Below are 23007 nucleotides of genomic sequence, written 5' to 3'. Positions count from 1 at the left end.
ATAGAGATGGGACAAAATAGTTATTATTTATGTTGAAATATATTTTTTTTTACTAGTAAAGGTGTTGATTAAATTCCTGTTAACACGTATTAACGATAATTTACGTTATTCTGTGATGATATTAATTACTATAAATTGAAATATCGAGTAAATAATGGATTTGGTTTCATTTTACGATTCATGTGAAATAATTAGTGCACACCTCTAGACCGCGCAAATTCTGTTAGTTGTTGTGTACAGGGTGAACTTTTTATATGAATTTGATTATATATTTTATTTTATTTTGTATATAAATGGATGGGTGGATAGAAAATAAAATATTTTTTTTATATAAAACATCATTTTATTGAGACATATATAATTTTTATTACACATACAATATGCATAATAATTTTTTTCTCAAAATTTCAAAACAAATATAAAACAATAACACCACACACATACATCTCTTCAATATATTCATATAATCAATAAAACAATAATTTAAATATAATTAAACTACGTAAATGCACGTCCGGCATGCATACGAGGGAAGGAAAATAAATTTTCAATTCAACATCAATTTCATTTCAATTATATGAGATGAGAAACGTGATTAACTGCTTATGAATTACGATATGCATCGTTTATTAGAAACATTCAAAGTTTTTTGAGTAATAATAAATGTTTTGGGTCTCCGATATCCTGAAATTCGAATCAAACTCCACATACGGGGTATGTCGGATATGTTCCTCTCTCAAATTTACTCGTCGGGGTTCAATCAGTTAGATTAGCAGGTTTCGGAGGAAACATCGGGTTCATCAGAGGAGTAGATTGCAATTTTTGTATATCTACTAATGTAGTATGTCCCTGTTCGTCTAATTCTTTCCATCTTATATAATTCTGTCTCATATACGTTAATAATTCGGGCATATCCAAAAAAGCTGCAATAAAACACGGAACCGAGTGAATAAAAATCCGCTAATTCAACCGATTATCGAAATTAAGGGAATTTGAACGGGATTTATTTATCGGTAAAAACGAAAGTATCATGTGGGGTTGCGATACATTTCTACTAAAAGAATAATCAATTCAACAAAAACTGTTATTTTCAAAAAAAAGTTCCCACCTCTATACTTAAAGCTGAAGAATATAGTTTCACAGTTTCCTGTTATACCGATAAGAAAATTGGGCTGTTGAATTGAAGATGGCGCATTTGATAGATTCTGTAGTTTAGAGGTGGGAAATGCTACCGATATAGTTATTAGTTTGTGAGAATTCGTCAAATAAAAAGTCGTTAGTCGGTTTTTTGGCTGTTACTGTAAAATTGACAAAATGGTAAGTGGAAATTCCACTCTTTAATATTACCTGTAAATAAATATTATTTTCGATTAAATAAATTGTGAATTGTAGATGAAATAGAATTTAGTTAAAAAATAACAGATTTAAAAATATTTAGTAAAAAACTTTTTATAGAAAAATTCCAAGCTAAAATTTTCAGAGAACATATAAGTTTTAACACATATATTTTTACTAAAAAAATAATCAATTCAACAAAAACTGTTATTTTCAAAAAGTTCCCACCTCTATACTTAAAGTTGAAGAATATAATTTCACAGTTTCCTGTTATACCGACAAGAAAATTGGGCTGTTGAATTGAAGATGGCATATTTGATAGATTCTGTAGTTTAGAGGTGGGAACTGCTACCGATATAGTTATTAGTTTGTGAGTATTCGTAGTCATGTAAAATGTCATTAGTTGACTTTTTTGCTTATGTCTGTGAAATTAACGAAATATTAAGTGGAAATACCACTCTTTAATATTACCTGTAAATAAATATGTTCAATTAAATAAATTTTTAATTGTAGATGAAATAGAATTTAGTTAAAAAATAACAGATTTAAAAATATTTAGTAAAAAACTGTTTATAAAAAAATTCCAAGCTAAAATTTTCAGAGAACATATAAGTTTCAACACATACATTCTTACTAAAAAAATAATCAATTCAACAAAAACTGTTATTTTCAAAAAGTTCCCACCTCTATACTTAAAGTTGAAGAATATAATTTCACAGTTTCCTGTTATACCGACAAGACAATTGAGCTGTTGAATTAAAGATGGCGTATTCGATAGATTCTTTTGTTTAGAGGTGGGAACTGCTACCGATACCTCTAAATAGAATAGAATAGAAAAACTCTATTTGAGGGACCTAATTTCGACCGAAAACGTAAAAAAATTGTAAATTTTTTAATTATTTCATTATTTATGTTGATACTCACCATTCCACGCTTCGAACATATCGTTAATGATGTAATCGACGAAACCGATTTGCGATTTCGGTATGGAACAAGTGAATCTGTCGAACATTGGCATAACAACCGGTAGTCCTTTGTTTTTCTCTTCGTCGGTCTGAAGGAAATATTCGTCCGTTATCCTTCTAGCCCATTCGACGCACAACCGCAGCGGCCTCGTCGGATTCGAAACGTCGGCGCATTTGATCAACATCCTTTTAACCAAAGTGACGTTTTCCGGTATCGATAACGGGGCGTAATCGTTGACGTCACCGTCCGGATCGGAATTCGACGACGCCTTCGGACAGAATACGTTGACGAATTTGGCGAGATGTTCGAAATGTTTGGTCATTTCGGTCGCCAGTATCATATCGATTACGTTCGATCTGGCTATTTTGTATGTTTCCCTGTCCAAATTCTTGAAAATATTTATCCTATCGTCACCTAAATAGAAATGGAATAATGGGTAAGTTAAAAACATAACCTCAAACAAAAATATGAGTAAATACTCGCCTAATGTGAGTTTGAACGTTAACGCGGCATGATGTGATTCTAAAACCGTTACGTCATTATATAGTATGGCTAAAATATTGTCGGAATTCGATAGGAAAGCGCTAGATTTGCCGGGATGATCAACATCGTGGGCCGCGGCTGCTATTAAAGTTGTTGCTTCGTCCAACTGTTCCATTATCGATTTCATTCGTTCTTTTTCTAAGAAACCGGCAGTCGCCTAAAACATCATTCAAACCATACACTCGAGTTTTTTTTTCCGTTGTTTCCTCCAATACCCATTCAGTTTTTAAAATAAAGATTTCTTAATAATATTATCTAATGTCTATAATATTCAATTCGTTAAAAATTATTTTTATAGAAATGCAAGTAGAAACTCCCACCTCTATATTAGAATCTCAATTACTGTAACCTACCAACAAAATAAATCGGAATTTAAAATATAGAGATTGGAAATTAATACTTTTGAAAATTGAAATTTGTAATTGTAATCATAAATTTCGCCTGTTCCTTCCTAATACGAAGCGTTTAATATTTAATACAATTAATTCTGTTATTTTTCAAACAACAAGTGTAAATTAAAGTTCCCTACTATGTGTACTAACACCTCCGAACGTTAATAAGATTTTAGAGTTTACTGTAATACCGACAGTTGCGGTTTAAAGTGAAGATGGATGTTATTTATTGTATAGAGTTGGGATTTTCTAATCGTACTTCTACTAGTTAAAAAATAACAGCAACAAATTTATTTTTTTACCATCAATTATAATTTGAGTTTGTGATTGAAATGATGAGATTTTAAATCGGTTTTTGTTATGTCGATAATGGAAAAACACCAAATGCACGTTTATACCTCTAAACTAATATATCAAATAGTTGTTTAGAGTTCATTGCTATACTGGTATTTTAAAATGGCAGGTTAATAGATTTTTCTTGTGTGCAGTTTGGAATTTCTATTTATTTATCTACTAGTTGGAAAATAACAGATTTTCAAATTTTAATTCAACAAAAACTGTTATTTTGAACAATTCCCACCTCTATACGTAAAACTGGAGAATATAGTTTGATAGTTTCCTGCTAAACCGGCAAGAAAATTGAGTCGTTAAAATGAAGATGGCATATTTGATAGATTCTTTTGTTTAGAGGTGGGAATTGCTACCGATATATTAATTAATTAGTGAATATTCGTCGTCAAGTAAAACGTCATTAGTTGACTTTTTTGCTTGTGTCTGGGAAATTAACGAAATAGTAAGTTGAAAAACCACACTTTAATATTACCTGTAAATAAATATTATTTTCTATTAAATAAATTTTGAATTGTAGATGAAATAGAATTTAGTTAAAAAATAACACATTTTCAAATATTTAGTAAAAAACTGTTTATAGAATAATTCCAAGCTAAAATTTTCAGAGAGCACATAAGTTTTAACACATACAATTTTACTAAAAAAATAATCAATTCAACAAAAACTGTTATTTTCAAAAAGAAGTTCCCACCTCTATACTAAAAGCTGAAGAATATAGTTTCACAGTTTCCTGTTATATCGACAATGAAATTGTTTCGATTTGATTCTTTTGTTTAGAGGTGGGAATTGCTACCAGCATCTTTATTAGTTCGAAAATAATAGTTCGTCAAATAAAACGTCATTAGTCGAATTTTTAGCCTGTTATTGTCAAATTAACAAAACAGTAAGTAGAAAAAGAAGTATTTCTAATATAATCTGTAAATAAATAATATTTTCAACTAAATAAATCGAATATTAGATGAAATTAGAATGCAGTTAAAAAATAACAGTTACTTGTAAGGAACTCTTACCTGCATAACGTCCGCGGCGTGTGTGCTATTATGATACGAGTTTTCCATATGGTAATTAGCTTCTATGACCGTTAGCCAATTAAATAAAGTTTTTTCGTCGCAATTCAAAACGCTCGCCACTTCGAAATGATTAAATAAATTCATTCCTAGATACTGCAACGGCCTCTTCTTCGTCATATCCTCTAACCTAAATATATCGAATTCCCATATCAGACTATTCTCCAACAACTCCTTAATAGCCGCCGGCACCTGTTGCAAAATATGATAAGTAAAATGTACAAAACGAACAATTTATTATTTTTAATTTTATTGTTCACCTTGATGAAACCTCCCCTCGATTGTCTGAATACGGAAGAATCGTTGCTACTCCTCCTCGACGAGCCGCTTAGAGTCGGTTGGGGTTGTTTCTATAAACATCGAAAATCAAAAACTATATCATCGATTAGTAAACGAAAGTCGAAAGTGTTTATTTACCGATAATAGAGCTGTTATTAGATCAGATACGACGGGCTCGTCGGATTTGATTCGTAAATCTTCTTTGACGTTCGTCGTATATAATTCGCAGCTTTTCAAAATATCCTCAACTCTATCCAACAGTTGAACCACCGATGGGTTTTGGTTGGACGTTTCCCTTGCTTGATCAATCAAACTTATAACCTTAAATTATTTCGAACACTATTACTCAGCACTTTCACGTTTTTTTTCTTAATAATATTAATATTTTCCATTCATGACTTAACTTTTCAGCTTGATTTGATTTAAAAGTTCGTTTTTTACTTTTTTAAAACTATATTTAGATCGATATATGTCAAAAATAAAAACTCTAGTCTTTAGTATCGTAAATCTCCAATAGATGGTGCGCGGATGTAAAATTCTCGAACAATACAATAAAATCCAAGGTGTTAAAATCTATAATAGGTAGTATAGTGAATCTCCAATAGAGGATTATTAATTATAAAATTTGTTTCGATGTAAAAAAAATGTACAGTGATGAATTTACCGAAAAAAAAAACATTTTTTTATATCGCTAACCGGATTTGAACCAATAACTGACGTATCCGGAAATTGACGCTTCGGTCCGCAATATTTACGAACAAGCTCACAAATCCAAATAAAAGCGAACTTAATATAAACGTGTTAAAAAATTTGAATGTGTAGAATGATTATTGACGTAATTTATTATAAAAAAAATACTCAATATTTATTTTGTATGTTTTTATCAGACAATATAATAAATCGTTTTATACTCTAGTCTTTAGTATCGTAAATGTCCAATAGATGGTGCGCGGATGTAAAATTCTCGAACAATACAATAAAATCCAAGGTGTTAAAATCTATAATAGGTAGTATACTCAATATCTAACAGTGGATTATCAATTATAAAATTAGTTTCGATGTAAAAAAAATGTACAGTGATGAATTTACCGAAAAAAAAAAACATTTTTTTATATCGCTAACCGGATTTGAACCAACAACTAACGTATCCGGAAGTTGACGTCTCCGTCCGCAATATTTACGAACAAGCTCACAAATCCAAATAAAAGCGAACTTAATATAAACGTGTTAAAAAATCTGAATGTGTAGAATGATTATTGACGTAATTTATTATAAAAAAAACACTCAACTATATTTATTTTGTATGTTTTAATCAAACAATATAATAAATCGTTTTATACTCCCTAACCTCACTTCACTTGTTTTTTATTTTCTAAATTTAAAATTGATACTACTTTTTTATATTCATATGTTTAAATATAAATTGCAATTTTGCATTCCAAACATAGTTTATTAGTTATAATAACTACAATCAACAACAAATAATTAGTTAAAGTCTTTAACAATAAGTTCGTAATAACATGACAGATGTTATACATCGTTGCCATGTTGTAAATTTTCTCCTATTGTCTAGTTACGTTCATTTTATGAAATAGAGTAACAATTTTAAAATTTTGAAGAATCTAAAATGAATTAATGTCATTTTAGACTTACTTTTCGATATTCTGTTTTAAATAATTATAGAAATAATAATTGATTAAATTTCATGAAGTAATTAATTATTCATATAGTGTTAATCGTAAACGACGTACAATAAATCTGACAACTCTTAGTAATATTACACATTAGTCAATTTTCAGAATGTAATTTACTCCTGTTGTATAAACACCGTTTCAAATTATAATTTAAATATTTAGATTTTGTATAGAGACTGTTTTTTTTTTAATAAAAAAAATTAAAGATACGTGACAACACATTAAAAGACACGTACAAATAACATATACACACACACAGTGGGATTTATATACGAGGGTGGGCCTAGAAGTACACGAACCAACAAAAATTTTGGAAAAAAATTCAATTTAACGTACTTACTTTTGTAATTGGTGCTTCTAAAGGTAAAGAATTTAATTTAGCCAACGAGGTACGTCGTAGAAAATCGCTTCCAACGCTACGTACGTCATTGGAACCTCTCCTAATCGAATGTATGCTACCTCTAGATTGAGTCAACGTACACAAGTGATCGGTGGGATTTAAATCGAACACGAGTATGAAATGCGTCGGTAGTCTAAAATTAAACAAATTTAAATACATCGAACTTAATTCGGAACACGTTACGGATTCTGGAACGGAAGTGACGTTGTACTATCCTTATCGTCACGTCTAACCGCAGCATCCAAATATCGAAATACGTTCCAGAACCCGCACAACGAACGTATAATGAATCCGGCGACGTACCTTCCGACACTAGCGAAAGGAACAGCTTTGCAGGACGATAATACGTTATCCAACGGTTTCTTTTTCAAGGTCACAGGACCGCTCCATTCCTTGCCTCGCAGCAAAGACGAAGCCATCGAATTTATCTGGATCGGATCGGATGCTATTTGATCTTGAAGGGTTTTTCCTAGTATCTCCTCTTGTCTAACACCGAGTTGTTTTTCGCAAGCTCGGTTGATATACTGAAAAGTTTATTAATAACCCCTGCCGTGTTTTCGCGACCGGTTCAGTTTTTTACTAGTATTTATAACGCGTACAGTTTTTGTTATGTGCGCGGAGAATTAATTTTTGGCAAAAAGCGTCGTTTGGACTATTTTAGTTACGTTTTGGTACGCCGGTGATTTAGAAGGTTTTTTTTCCGATTGAACCGTCGTAATTTCCAGCAAATTGTCCAAGTTATGAACTCGGCGAGGCAAAAATCGAATTAAAAACGTTTTGTCCAAAAAAAAAACATCGTACAAAGTTTTGGGATGTGATATATGTTCAAAAAAACATATCACGTGGTTTAATACGCATTTTTTTTTGAGCACCGTGACCAAAACGAAAAATTTGACGGTTATAATACAGGGTGTCGAACGTAAAGTAACTATTACACTTTTCTCAAAAACTGTAAGAGTTATAAAAAAATTTTGTTGAGGAAAATTCTTTGTTTTTAAACGAATTTTCACATTATCCACTTCCGGATTATACGGAGTGTCCCGATTCTTCGATATCGACATCAATTTAAACAAAATACTGAATTTAATAAGTTGGAACACCCTGTATAACCCGGAAATCGATAAAAAATTGTTTGAAAGTTATTTATTGGTATACCTGTAGTTTGTAAGTATCGTCGGTGACGATAACTAGGTCCCTACATTTATCAAGAGCCGAATAAAGACCCTGAGTGGTGGTATGTTGGGCTAAGGGTCGAATGTCGCTGTGTCTTAATAAAATTAATTCGTTTACACAAGCTGCTACGTTTGTCGTTTCTACCATACACTGGAAAAAACCGGATATTGAATATACGAGGTGTGGTTATTAAATAACGAAACCGCGCGCGGTTTTTTCGAAATTTTTATTAAACGAAATAAACAAATTTCGATTTATTGTACTCACCCTGTTGTATCCGGAATCTAATAGGGACCCTATCGTATTGTCGTCCTTTTCGTATACGCTAAAATAAATAGTGAAACTACGTATTTTATATATTGAAATTAAATTATTATAAATACGGTCCTCGAGCCGGTCCTGTTCGTTCTTACCGATACGTTCAAATTTCGACTAGTAAAATCGGCGTGAAAAATAATTTTTTTTCAGAAAACTTTTTCCAAAAAACGTTATTAAATTATCGATACAAATTTTTTTTTTTTTTATTTCGGAAATTTCGATTTAGTAGATTTTTTTTGGGGGATAATTATTATAAATACGGTCCTCGAGCCGGTCCTGTTCGTTCTTACCGATACGTTCAAATTTCGACTAGTAAAATCGGCGTGAAAAATAATTTTTTTTCGGGAAATTTTTTCCAAAAAACGTTATTAAATTATCGATACAAATTTTTTTTTTTTTTATTTCGGAAATTTCGATTTAGTAGATTTTTTTCGGGGGATAATTATTATAAATACGGTCCTCGAGCCGGTCCTGTTCGTTCTTACCAATACGTCGAATTTCGACTAGTAAAATCGGCGTGAAAAATAATTTTTTTTCGGGAAATTTTTTCCAAAAAACGTTATTAAATTATCGATACAAATTTTTTTTTTTTTTATTTCGGAAATTTCGATTTAGTAGATTTTTTTTGGGGGATAATTATTATAAATACGGTCCTCGAGCCGGTCCTGTTCGTTCTTACCGATACGTCGAATTTCGACTAGTAAAATCGGCGTGAAAAATAATTTTTTTCGGAAAACTTTTTTCAAAAAACGTTATTAAATAATCGATACAAATTTTTTTTTTTTTTATTTCGGAAATTTCGATTTAGTAGATTTTTTTCGGGGGATAATTATTATAAATACGGTCCTCGAGCCGGTCCTGTTCGTTCTTACCGATACGTCGAATTTCGACTAGTAAAATCGGCGTGAAAAATAATTTTTTTCGGAAAACTTTTTCCAAAAAACGTTATTAAATAATCGATACAAAATTTTTTTTTTTTTTTATTTCGGAAATTTCGATTTAGTAGATTTTTTTTGGGGGATAATTATTATAAATACGGTCCTCGAGCCGGTCCTGTTCGTTCTTACTAATACGTTCAAATTTCGACTAGTAAAATCGGCGTGAAAAATAATTTTTTTTCGGGAAATTTTTTCCAAAAAACGTTATTAAATAATCGATACAAATTTTTTTTTTTTTTATTTCGGAAATTTCGATTTAGTAGATTTTTTTCGGGGGATAATTATTATAAATACGGTCCTCGAGCCGGTCCTGTTCGTTCTTACCGATACGTTCAAATTTCGACTAGTAAAATCGGCGTGAAAAATAATTTTTTTCGGAAAACTTTTTCCAAAAAACGTTATTAAATTATCGATACAAAATAATTTTTTTTTATACGGAAATTCCGATTTAGTAGATTTTTTTTGGGGGTTGTTTCCCACTTCCCAGGAAGATAAATTATAAAAAATTTCGAAACGTAGGTTGTTAACCACCAAACAAACATTCAGATCATAGTTTTGGTACACCATTTCGGACTTTAGTCCAACAAGTTTACGACAAGTCCGAAAACTTCGTCAGCCTTTTCATTACCGAAAAAAACAAATTTGAAAAAAAAAAAAACAAATTAATTACCTTTTTTTAACAAGTGCCACAACTACAGTGTGTTGATTTCCCCTCGTATTTCTTATAGACCTGCGAAGAATAGAAAATTTCAATTTTTGCGTTCACTTCAAAACTACCAGGTTCGATCTAAAATATTTTCTAACCAGGGTGAAACTGATAGTTAAATATTCGGTAGGTAAGTTTCGACGAGACCGTACGATTTGCGAAGTCCAACAGCGCAATGGTCGGACCAAACAACCAAAAATTCGGATTTTGTGCAAGATGGTTGTAAAGGTTTTAAAAAAATAGTTTTCCGGGACTATCCTCGTATATTTTTTCATCTTATTACCATCCGAAGTATGGAAAAAACTTTCATTTACTACACAAGACCTAATTAACTTTGAGTCGTCACCCCAAACGGCGTTATACTTTGGGAAATCGAACGAGGGAGAAAAATTTCGCAATATCCATTTCCCCAAGGGGTAATTCCCTTCGGCAATCGCTCCAATAACGATCCCCGATATGAATTTTCACTTATTTTTATAGTTTAATTAACGACAGTATGATTTTTATGATCCAGAAGGAAAATCACAAACCAGTGCCGGGAAAAACGATTTTCCAGAAGTACCCGACCCAAAATTGATGAATTAAAGTTTGAATCGTACACCATATTAACCAGATTTAGCCCCCGTTGGATTATTTATTGGCGATTAACGATTTTCCAGCAATGAAGATCGAACTTATGGAAAATCGCTGGGAAACTTGTCCTTGCAGGATATTCATAAATCGATATTCCTTTATAAGGATTTGTACTAATGTATCCTGCGGTCGATTCAATCTCGGAATATCCTGACGAGCGAACGTCGAGCGGGGATTTGGAAGGACTCGGTTTCCGAGGGGGTTTAATTATTATTAGTTTGTGGTTAATTCCAATTAGGAGGGATCCTTATCACCAGATATCCTTAAGGACGACGGGGTTTATTCGATATAAAGGGCGTTTTGCGTAAAATGATCCAATTTCTAAATTTCGAAAAATATAATCGAGTTTTTATCATCCACTAGAGGTTTTTATAAAAATCCGAAAAACTTTTTGATGATTTATATGAAAAAATTTTTTATTTTTCCACCTATTTTCGATTCCGTTTTCTGGAATAAAATGGAACCTGTTGCTTGGAATTTACTTTGTGTGATTACGAACGTTTCCGTGGAATGTATTCGGGTGTATGTGGGGTGAAGTTTATCCAGGCTCGGGACCGAGCCGAAAGGATACAAAAAGGATTAATCAATACGGAAGCAACAAGTCAAAACGTCGAGCGGAATCGTAGCGTGAAAATTTTCAACAAACGAAAATTATTATGTATAATCGAAGTTTTTACTGAAATAAAGTTCGACGGGATCAAGTTAAGTGGGAATAATGAAATTTAAGGAATGAAAATAGTCCTGGAGGATTGGAAAGGACGTCGAAATCATGTGGAACTAAAAAAATAACGAAAATATTATAAAAAAATGAAAAATTTCGACGAGGACGAATCGAATATCCTCGGAAAAGGAAATAAAGTTCGACGGGATCAAGTTCAGTGGGAATAATGAAATTTAAGGAATGAAAATAGTCCTGGAGGATTGGAAAGGACGTCGAAATCATGTGGAACTAAAAAAATAACGAAAATATTATAAAAAAATGAAAAATTTCGACGAGGACGAATCGAATATCCTCGGAAAAGGAAATAAAAAGTTCGACGGGATCAAGTTCCGTGGGAATAATGAAATTTAAGGAATGAAAATAGTCCTGGAGGATTGGAAAGGACGTCGAAATCATGTGGAACTAAAAAAATAACGAAAATATTATAAAAAAATGGAAAATTTCGACGAGGACGAATCGAATATCCTCGGAAAAGGAAATAAAAAGTTCGACGGGATCAAGTTCCGTGGGAATAATGAAATTTAAGGAATGAAAATAGTCCTGGAGGATTGGAAAGGACGTCGAAATCATGTGGAACTAAAAAAATAACGAAAATATTATAAAAAAATGGAAAATTTCGACGAGGACGAATCGAATATCCTCGGAAAAGGAAATAAAAAGTTCGACGGGATCAAGTTCCGTGGGAATAATGAAATTTAAGGAATGAAAATAGTCCTGGAGGATTGGAAAGGACGTCGAAATCATGTGGAACTAAAAAAATAACGAAAATATTATAAAAAAATGAAAAATTTCGACGAGGACGAATCGAATATCCTCGGAAAAGGAAATAAAAAGTTCGACGGGATCAAGTTCCGTGGGAATAATGAAATTTAAGGAATGAAAATAGTCCTGGAGGATTGGAAAGGACGTCGAAATCATGTGGAACTAAAAAAATAACGAAAATATTATAAAAAAATGAAAAATTTCGACGAGGACGAATCGAATATCCTCGGAAAAGGAAATAAAAAGTTCGACGGGATCAAGTTCCGTGGGAATAATGAAATTTAAGGAATGAAAATAGTCCTGGAGGATTGGAAAGGACGTCGAAATCATGTGGAACTAAAAAAATAACGAAAATATTATAAAAAAATGAAAAATTTCGACGAGGACGAATCGAATATCCTCGGAAAAGGAAATAAAAAGTTCGACGGGATCAAGTTCCGTGGGAATAATGAAATTTAAGGAATGAAAATAGTCCTGGAGGATTGGAAAGGACGTCGAAATCATGTGGAACTAAAAAAATAACGAAAATATTATAAAAAAATGAAAAATTTCGACGAGGACGAATCGAATATCCTCGGAAAAGGAAATAAAGTTCGACGGGATCAAGTTCAGTGGGAATAATGAAATTTAAGGAATGAAAATAGTCCTGGAGGATTGGAAAGGACGTCGAAATCATGTGGAACTAAAAAAATAACGAAAATATTATAAAAAAATGAAAAATTTCGACGAGGACGAATCGAATATCCTCGGAAAAGGAAATAAAAAGTTCGACGGGATCAAGTTCCGTGGGAATAATGAAATTTAAGGAATGAAAATAGTCCTGGAGGATTGGAAAGGACGTCGAAATCATGTGGAACTAAAAAAATAACGAAAATATTATAAAAAAATGAAAAATTTCGACGAGGACGAATCGAATATCCTCGGAAAAGGAAATAAAAAGTTCGACGGGATCAAGTTCCGTGGGAATAATGAAATTTAAGGAATGAAAATAGTCCTGGAGGATTGGAAAGGACGTCGAAATCATGTGGAACTAAAAAAATAACGAAAATATTATAAAAAAATGAAAAATTTCGACGAGGACGAATCGAATATCCTCGGAAAAGGAAATAAAAAGTTCGACGGGATCAAGTTCAGTGGGAATAATGAAATTTAAGGAATGAAAATAGTCCTGGAGGATTGGAAAGGACGTCGAAATCATGTGGAACTAAAAAAATAACGAAAATATTATAAAAAAATGAAAAATTTCGACGAGGACGAATCGAATATCCTCGGAAAAGGAAATAAAAAGTTCGACGGGATCAAGTTCCGTGGGAATAATGAAATTTAAGGAATGAAAATAGTCCTGGAGGATTGGAAAGGACGTCGAAATCATGTGGAACTAAAAAAATAACGAAAATATTATAAAAAAATGAAAAATTTCGACGAGGACGAATCGAATATCCTCGGAAAAGGAAATAAAAAGTTCGACGGGATCAAGTTCCGTGGGAATAATGAAATTTAAGGAATGAAAATAGTCCTGGAGGATTGGAAAGGACGTCGAAATCATGTGGAACTAAAAAAATAACGAAAATATTATAAAAAAATGAAAAATTTCGACGAGGACGAATCGAATATCCTCGGAAAAGGAAATAAAGTTCGACGGGATCAAGTTCCGTGGGAATAATGAAATTTAAGGAATGAAAATAGTCCTGGAGGATTGGAAAGGACGTAGAAATCATGTGGAACTAAAAAAATAACGAAAATATTATAAAAAAATGAAAAATTTCGACGAGGACGAATCGAATATCCTCGGAAAAGGAAATAAAGTTCGACGGGATCAAGTTCCGTGGGAATAATGAAATTTAAGGAATGAAAATAGTCCTGGAGGATTGGAAAGGACGTCGAAATCATGTGGAACTAAAAAAATAACGAAAATATTATAAAAAAATGAAAAATTTCGTCGAGGACGAATCGAATATCCTCGGAAAAGGAAATAAAAAGTTCGACGGGATCAAGTTCCGTGGGAATAATGAAATTTAAGGAATGAAAATAGTCCTGGAGGATTGGAAAGGACGTCGAAATCATGTGGAACTAAAAAAATAACGAAAATATTATAAAAAAATGAAAAATTTCGACGAGGACGAATCGAATATCCTCGGAAAAGGAAATAAAGTTCGACGGGATCAAGTTCCGTGGGAATAATGAAATTTAAGGAATGAAAATAGTCCTGGAGGATTGGAAAGGACGTCGAAATCATGTGGAACTAAAAAAATAACGAAAATATTATAAAAAAATGAAAAATTTCGACGAGGACGAATCGAATATCCTCGGAAAAGGAAATAAAAAGTTCGACGGGATCAAGTTCCGTGGGAATAATGAAATTTAAGGAATGAAAATAGTCCTGGAGGATTGGAAAGGACGTCGAAATCATGTGGAAGTTAAAAAATAACGAAAATATTATAAAAAAATGAAAAATTTCGACGAGGACGAATCGAATATCCTCGGAAAAGGAAATAAAGTTCGACGGGATCAAGTTCCGTGGGAATAATGAAATTTAAGGAATGAAAATAGTCCTGGAGGATTGGAAAGGACGTAGAAATCATGTGGAACTAAAAAAATAACGAAAATATTATAAAAAAATGAAAAATTTCGACGAGGACGAATCGAATATCCTCGGAAAAGGAAATAAAGTTCGACGGGATCAAGTTCCGTGGGAATAATGAAATTTAAGGAATGAAAATAGTCCTGGAGGATTGGAAAGGACGTCGAAATCATGTGGAACTAAAAAAATAACGAAAATATTATAAAAAAATGAAAAATTTCGACGAGGACGAATCGAATATCCTCGGAAAAGGAAATAAAGTTCGACGGGATCAAGTTCCGTGGGAATAATGAAATTTAAGGAATGAAAATAGTCCTGGAGGATTGGAAAGGACGTCGAAATCATGTGGAACTAAAAAAATAACGAAAATATTATAAAAAAATGAAAAATTTCGACGAGGACGAATCGAATATCCTCGGAAAAGGAAATAAAGTTCGACGGGATCAAGTTCCGTGGGAATAATGAAATTTAAGGAATGAAAATAGTCCTGGAGGATTGGAAAGGACGTAGAAATCATGTGGAACTAAAAAAATAACGAAAATATTATAAAAAAATGAAAAATTTCGACGAGGACGAATCGAATATCCTCGGAAAAGGAAATAAAGTTCGACGGGATCAAGTTCCGTGGGAATAATGAAATTTAAGGAATGAAAATAGTCCTGGAGGATTGGAAAGGACGTCGAAATCATGTGGAACTAAAAAAATAACGAAAATATTATAAAAAAATGAAAAATTTCGACGAGGACGAATCGAATATCCTCGGAAAAGGAAATAAAGTTCGACGGGATCAAGTTCCGTGGGAATAATGAAATTTAAGGAATGAAAATAGTCCTGGAGGATTGGAAAGGACGTCGAAATCATGTGGAACTAAAAAAATAACGAAAATATTATAAAAAAATGAAAAATTTCGACGAGGACGAATCGAATATCCTCGGAAAAGGAAATAAAGTTCGACGGGATCAAGTTCCGTGGGAATAATGAAATTTAAGGAATGAAAATAGTCCTGGAGGATTGGAAAGGACGTCGAAATCATGTGGAACTAAAAAAATAACGAAAATATTATAAAAAAATGAAAAATTTCGACGAGGACGAATCGAATATCCTCGGAAAAGGAAATAAAGTTCGACGGGATCAAGTTCCGTGGGAATAATGAAATTTAAGGAATGAAAATAGTCCTGGAGGATTGGAAAGGACGTCGAAATCATGTGGAACTAAAAAAATAACGAAAATATTATAAAAAAATGAAAAATTTCGTCGAGGACGAATCGAATATCCTCGGAAAAGGAAATAAAAAGTTCGACGGGATCAAGTTCCGTGGGAATAATGAAATTTAAGGAATGAAAATAGTCCTGGAGGATTGGAAAGGACGTCGAAATCATGTGGAACTAAAAAAATAACGAAAATATTATAAAAAAATGAAAAATTTCGACGAGGACGAATCGAATATCCTCGGAAAAGGAAATAAAAAGTTCGACGGGATCAAGTTCCGTGGGAATAATGAAATTTAAGGAATGAAAATAGTCCTGGAGGATTGGAAAGGACGTCGAAATCATGTGGAACTAAAAAAATAACGAAAATATTATAAAAAAATGAAAAATTTCGACGAGGACGAATCGAATATCCTCGGAAAAGGAAATAAAAAGTTCGACGGGATCAAGTTCCGTGGGAATAATGAAATTTAAGGAATGAAAATAGTCCTGGAGGATTGGAAAGGACGTCGAAATCATGTGGAACTAAAAAAATAACGAAAATATTATAAAAAAATGAAAAATTTCGACGAGGACGAATCGAATATCCTCGGAAAAGGAAATAAAAAGTTCGACGGGATCAAGTTCCGTGGGAATAATGAAATTTAAGGAATGAAAATAGTCCTGGAGGATTGGAAAGGACGTCGAAATCATGTGGAACTAAAAAAATAACGAAAATATTATAAAAAAATGAAAAATTTCGACGAGGACGAATCGAATATCCTCGGAAAAGGAAATAAAAAGTTCGACGGGATCAAGTTCCGTGGGAATAATGAAATTTAAGGAATGAAAATAGTCCTGGAGGATTGGAAAGGACGTCGAAATCATGTGGAACTAAAAAAATAACGAAAATATTATAAAAAAATGAAAAATTTCGACGAGGACGAATCGAATATCCTCGGAAAAGGAAATAAAAAGTTCGACGGGATCAAGTTCCGTGGGAATAATGAAATTTAAGGAATGAAAATAGTCCTGGAGGATTGGAAAGGACGTCGAAATCATGTGGAACTAAAAAAATAACGAAAATATTATAAAAAAATGAAAAATTTCGACGAGGACGAATCGAATATCCTCGGAAAAGGAAATAAAAAGTTCGACGGGATCAAGTTCCGTGGGAATAATGAAATTTAAGGAATGAAAATAGTCCTGGAGGATTGGAAAGGACGTCGAAATCATGTGGAACTAAAAAAATAACGAAAATATTATAAAAAAATGAAAAATTTCGACGAGGACGAATCGAATATCCTCGGAAAAGGAAATAAAAAGTTCGACGGGATCAAGTTCCGTGGGAATAATGAAATTTAAGGAATGAAAATAGTCCTGGAGGATTGGAAAGGACGTCGAAATCATGTGGAACTAAAAAAATAACGAAAATATTATAAAAAAATGAAAAATTTCGACGAGGACGAATCGAATATCCTCGGAAAAGGAAATAAAAAGTTCGACGGGATCAAGTTCCGTGGGAATAATGAAATTTAAGGAATGAAAATAGTCCTGGAGGATTGGAAAGGACGTCGAAATCATGTGGAACTAAAAAAATAACGAAAATATTATAAAAAAATGAAAAATTTCGACGAGGACGAATCGAATATCCTCGGAAAAGGAAATAAAAAGTTCGACGGGATCAAGTTCCGTGGGAATAATGAAATTTAAGGAATGAAAATAGTCCTGGAGGATTGGAAAGGACGTCGAAATCATGTGGAACTAAAAAAATAACGAAAATATTATAAAAAAATGAAAAATTTCGACGAGGACGAATCGAATATCCTCGGAAAAGGAAATAAAAAGTTCGACGGGATCAAGTTCCGTGGGAATAATGAAATTTAAGGAATGAAAATAGTCCTGGAGGATTGGAAAGGACGTCGAAATCATGTGGAACTAAAAAAATAACGAAAATATTATAAAAAAATGAAAAATTTCGACGAGGACGAATCGAATATCCTCGGAAAAGGAAATAAAGTTCGACGGGATCAAGTTCAGTGGGAATAATGAAATTTAAGGAATGAAAATAGTCCTGGAGGATTGGAAAGGACGTCGAAATCATGTGGAACTAAAAAAATAACGAAAATATTATAAAAAAATGAAAAATTTCGACGAGGACGAATCGAATATCCTCGGAAAAGGAAATAAAAAGTTCGACGGGATCAAGTTCCGTGGGAATAATGAAATTTAAGGAATGAAAATAGTCCTGGAGGATTGGAAAGGACGTCGAAATCATGTGGAACTAAAAAAATAACGAAAATATTATAAAAAAATGAAAAATTTCGACGAGGACGAATCGAATATCCTCGGAAAAGGAAATAAAAAGTTCGACGGGATCAAGTTCCGTGGGAATAATGAAATTTAAGGAATGAAAATAGTCCTGGAGGATTGGAAAGGACGTCGAAATCATGTGGAACTAAAAAAATAACGAAAATATTATAAAAAAATGAAAAATTTCGACGAGGACGAATCGAATATCCTCGGAAAAGGAAATAAAAAGTTCGACGGGATCAAGTTCAGTGGGAATAATGAAATTTAAGGAATGAAAATAGTCCTGGAGGATTGGAAAGGACGTCGAAATCATGTGGAAGTTAAAAAAATAACGAAAATATTATAAAAAAATGAAAAATTTCGTCGAGGACGAATCGAATATCCTCGGAAAAGGAAATAAAAAGTTCGACGGGATCAAGTTCCGTGGGAATAATGAAATTTAAGGAATGAAAATAGTCCTGGAGGATTGGAAAGGACGTCGAAATCATGTGGAACTAAAAAAATAACGAAAATATTATAAAAAAATGAAAAATTTCGACGAGGACGAATCGAATATCCTCGGAAAAGGAAATAAAAAGTTCGACGGGATCAAGTTCAGTGGGAATAATGAAATTTAAGGAATGAAAATAGTCCTGGAGGATTGGAAAGGACGTCGAAATCATGTGGAAGTTAAAAAAATAACGAAAATATTATAAAAAAATGAAAAATTTCGTCGAGGACGAATCGAATATCCTCGGAAAAGGAAATAAAAAGTTCGACGGGATCAAGTTCCGTGGGAATAATGAAATTTAAGGAATGAAAATAGTCCTGGAGGATTGGAAAGGACGTCGAAATCATGTGGAACTAAAAAAATAACGAAAATATTATAAAAAAATGAAAAATTTCGACGAGGACGAATCGAATATCCTCGGAAAAGGAAATAAAGTTCGACGGGATCAAGTTCCGTGGGAATAATGAAATTTAAGGAATGAAAATAGTCCTGGAGGATTGGAAAGGACGTCGAAATCATGTGGAACTAAAAAAATAACGAAAATATTATAAAAAAATGAAAAATTTCGTCGAGGACGAATCGAATATCCTCGGAAAAGGAAATAAAAAGTTCGACGGGATCAAGTTCCGTGGGAATAATGAAATTTAAGGAATGAAAATAGTCCTGGAGGATTGGAAAGGACGTCGAAATCATGTGGAACTAAAAAAATAACGAAAATATTATAAAAAAATGAAAAATTTCGTCGAGGACGAATCGAATATCCTCGGAAAAGGAAATAAAAAGTTCGACGGGATCAAGTTCCGTGGGAATAATGAAATTTAAGGAATGAAAATAGTCCTGGAGGATTGGAAAGGACGTCGAAATCATGTGGAACTAAAAAAATAACGAAAATATTATAAAAAAATGAAAAATTTCGACGAGGACGAATCGAATATCCTCGGAAAAGGAAATAAAGTTCGACGGGATCAAGTTCCGTGGGAATAATGAAATTTAAGGAATGAAAATAGTCCTGGAGGATTGGAAAGGACGTCGAAATCATGTGGAACTAAAAAAATAACGAAAATATTATAAAAAAATGAAAAATTTCGACGAGGACGAATCGAATATCCTCGGAAAAGGAAATAAAGTTCGACGGGATCAAGTTCCGTGGGAATAATGAAATTTAAGGAATGAAAATAGTCCTGGAGGATTGGAAAGGACGTCGAAATCATGTGGAACTAAAAAAATAACGAAAATATTATAAAAAAATGAAAAATTTCGACGAGGACGAATCGAATATCCTCGGAAAAGGAAATAAAAAGTTCGACGGGATCAAGTTCCGTGGGAATAATGAAATTTAAGGAATGAAAATAGTCCTGGAGGATTGGAAAGGACGTCGAAATCATGTGGAAGTTAAAAAATAACGGAAATATTATAAAAAAATGAAAAATTTCGACGAGGACGAATCGAATATCCTCGGAAAAGGAAATAAAGTTCGACGGGATCAAGTTCCGTGGGAATAATGAAATTTAAGGAATGAAAATAGTCCTGGAGGATTGGAAAGGACGTCGAAATCATGTGGAACTAAAAAAATAACGAAAATATTATGAAAAAATGAAAAATTTCGACGAGGACGAATCGAATATCCTCGGAAAAGGAAATAAAGTTCGACGGGATCAAGTTCCGTGGGAATAATGAAATTTAAGGAATGAAAATAGTCCTGGAGGATTGGAAAGGACGTCGAAATCATGTGGAAGTTAAAAAATAACGAAAATATTATAAAAAAATGAAAAATTTCGACGAGGACGAATCGAATATCCTCGGAAAAGGAAATAAAGTTCGACGGGATCAAGTTCAGTGGGAATAATGAAATTTAAGGAATGAAAATAGTCCTGGAGGATTGGAAAGGACGTCGAAATCATGTGAAACTAAAAAAATAACGAAAATATTATAAAAAAATGAAAAATTTCGACGAGGACGAATCGAATATCCTCGGAAAAGGAAATAAAAAGTTCGACGGGATCAAGTTCAGTGGAAATAATGAAATTTAAGGAATGAAAATAGTCCTGGAGGATTGGAAAGGACGTCGAAATCATGTGAAACTAAAAAAATAACGAAAATATTATAAAAAAATGAAAAATTTCGACGAGGACGAATCGAATATCCTCGGAAAAGGAAATAAAGTTCGACGGGATCAAGTTCAGTGGAAATAATGAAATTTAAGGAATGAAAATAGTCCTGGAGGATTGGAAAGGACGTCGAAATCATGTGGAACTAAAAAAATAACGAAAATATTATAAAAAAATGAAAAATTTCGACGAGGACGAATCGAATATCCTCGGAAAAGGAAATAAAGTTCGACGGGATCAAGTTCCGTGGGAATAATGAAATTTAAGGAATGAAAATAGTCCTGGAGGATTGGAAAGGACGTCGAAATCATGTGGAACTAAAAAAATAACGAAAATATTATAAAAAAATGAAAAATTTCGACGAGGACGAATCGAATATCCTCGGAAAAGGAAATAAAGTTCGACGGGATCAAGTTCCGTGGGAATAATGAAATTTAAGGAATGAAAATAGTCCTGGAGGATTGGAAAGGACGTAGAAATCATGTGGAACTAAAAAAATAACGAAAATATTATAAAAAAATGAAAAATTTCGACGAGGACGAATCGAATATCCTCGGAAAAGGAAATAAAGTTCGACGGGATCAAGTTCCGTGGGAATAATGAAATTTAAGGAATGAAAATAGTCCTGGAGGATTGGAAAGGACGTCGAAATCATGTGGAACTAAAAAAATAACGAAAATATTATAAAAAAATGAAAAATTTCGTCGAGGACGAATCGAATATCCTCGGAAAAGGAAATAAAAAGTTCGACGGGATCAAGTTCCGTGGGAATAATGAAATTTAAGGAATGAAAATAGTCCTGGAGGATTGGAAAGGACGTCGAAATCATGTGGAACTAAAAAAATAACGAAAATATTATAAAAAAATGAAAAATTTCGACGAGGACGAATCGAATATCCTCGGAAAAGGAAATAAAAAGTTCGACGGGATCAAGTTCCGTGGGAATAATGAAATTTAAGGAATGAAAATAGTCCTGGAGGATTGGAAAGGACGTCGAAATCATGTGGAACTAAAAAAATAACGAAAATATTATAAAAAAATGAAAAATTTCGACGAGGACGAATCGAATATCCTCGGAAAAGGAAATAAAGTTCGACGGGATCAAGTTCCGTGGGAATAATGAAATTTAAGGAATGAAAATAGTCCTGGAGGATTGGAAAGGACGTAGAAATCATGTGGAACTAAAAAAATAACGAAAATATTATAAAAAAATGAAAAATTTCGACGAGGACGAATCGAATATCCTCGGAAAAGGAAATAAAGTTCGACGGGATCAAGTTCCGTGGGAATAATGAAATTTAAGGAATGAAAATAGTCCTGGAGGATTGGAAAGGACGTCGAAATCATGTGGAACTAAAAAAATAACGAAAATATTATAAAAAAATGAAAAATTTCGTCGAGGACGAATCGAATATCCTCGGAAAAGGAAATAAAAAGTTCGACGGGATCAAGTTCCGTGGGAATAATGAAATTTAAGGAATGAAAATAGTCCTGGAGGATTGGAAAGGACGTCGAAATCATGTGGAACTAAAAAAATAACGAAAATATTATAAAAAAATGAAAAATTTCGACGAGGACGAATCGAATATCCTCGGAAAAGGAAATAAAGTTCGACGGGATCAAGTTCCGTGGGAATAATGAAATTTAAGGAATGAAAATAGTCCTGGAGGATTGGAAAGGACGTCGAAATCATGTGGAACTAAAAAAATAACGAAAATATTATAAAAAAATGAAAAATTTCGACGAGGACGAATCGAATATCCTCGGAAAAGGAAATAAAAAGTTCGACGGGATCAAGTTCCGTGGGAATAATGAAATTTAAGGAATGAAAATAGTCCTGGAGGATTGGAAAGGACGTCGAAATCATGTGGAAGTTAAAAAATAACGAAAATATTATAAAAAAATGAAAAATTTCGACGAGGACGAATCGAATATCCTCGGAAAAGGAAATAAAGTTCGACGGGATCAAGTTCCGTGGGAATAATGAAATTTAAGGAATGAAAATAGTCCTGGAGGATTGGAAAGGACGTAGAAATCATGTGGAACTAAA

At 32.8% G+C, this 23007-nt stretch overlaps 1 protein-coding gene across 7 annotated transcripts in view; it reads right to left on the bottom strand.

Moving 5' to 3' along the window:
• Positions 1-320: 320 nt before the first annotated feature.
• Positions 321-23007, bottom strand: part of LOC130892327 (high affinity cAMP-specific and IBMX-insensitive 3',5'-cyclic phosphodiesterase 8) — a 52241-nt gene continuing 29554 nt past the window's right edge. For all 7 annotated transcript variants that reach the window (XM_057797703.1, XM_057797707.1, XM_057797706.1 and 4 more), the window contains 11 exons: positions 10127-10186; positions 8468-8525; positions 8183-8350; positions 7331-7551; positions 6968-7160; positions 5072-5254; positions 4915-5004; positions 4598-4846; positions 2785-3001; positions 2260-2715; positions 321-923 (listed from right to left, as the gene is read on the bottom strand). In XM_057797703.1, coding sequence (XP_057653686.1) covers positions 757-923; positions 2260-2715; positions 2785-3001; positions 4598-4846; positions 4915-5004; positions 5072-5254; positions 6968-7160; positions 7331-7551; positions 8183-8350; positions 8468-8525; positions 10127-10186 — 2062 coding nt within the window. In that variant the 3' untranslated portion in view covers positions 321-756. The remainder of the gene's footprint in view (positions 924-2259; positions 2716-2784; positions 3002-4597; positions 4847-4914; positions 5005-5071; positions 5255-6967; positions 7161-7330; positions 7552-8182; positions 8351-8467; positions 8526-10126; positions 10187-23007) is intronic.

The sequence above is a fragment of the Diorhabda carinulata genome, chromosome 4 (assembly GCF_026250575.1).
Source record: "Diorhabda carinulata isolate Delta chromosome 4, icDioCari1.1, whole genome shotgun sequence".
Taxonomy (NCBI): Eukaryota; Metazoa; Arthropoda; class Insecta; order Coleoptera; family Chrysomelidae; genus Diorhabda; species Diorhabda carinulata.
Note: the sequence above shows the minus strand (reverse complement) of the source record. Positions and strands in the feature narration are given on the sequence as shown.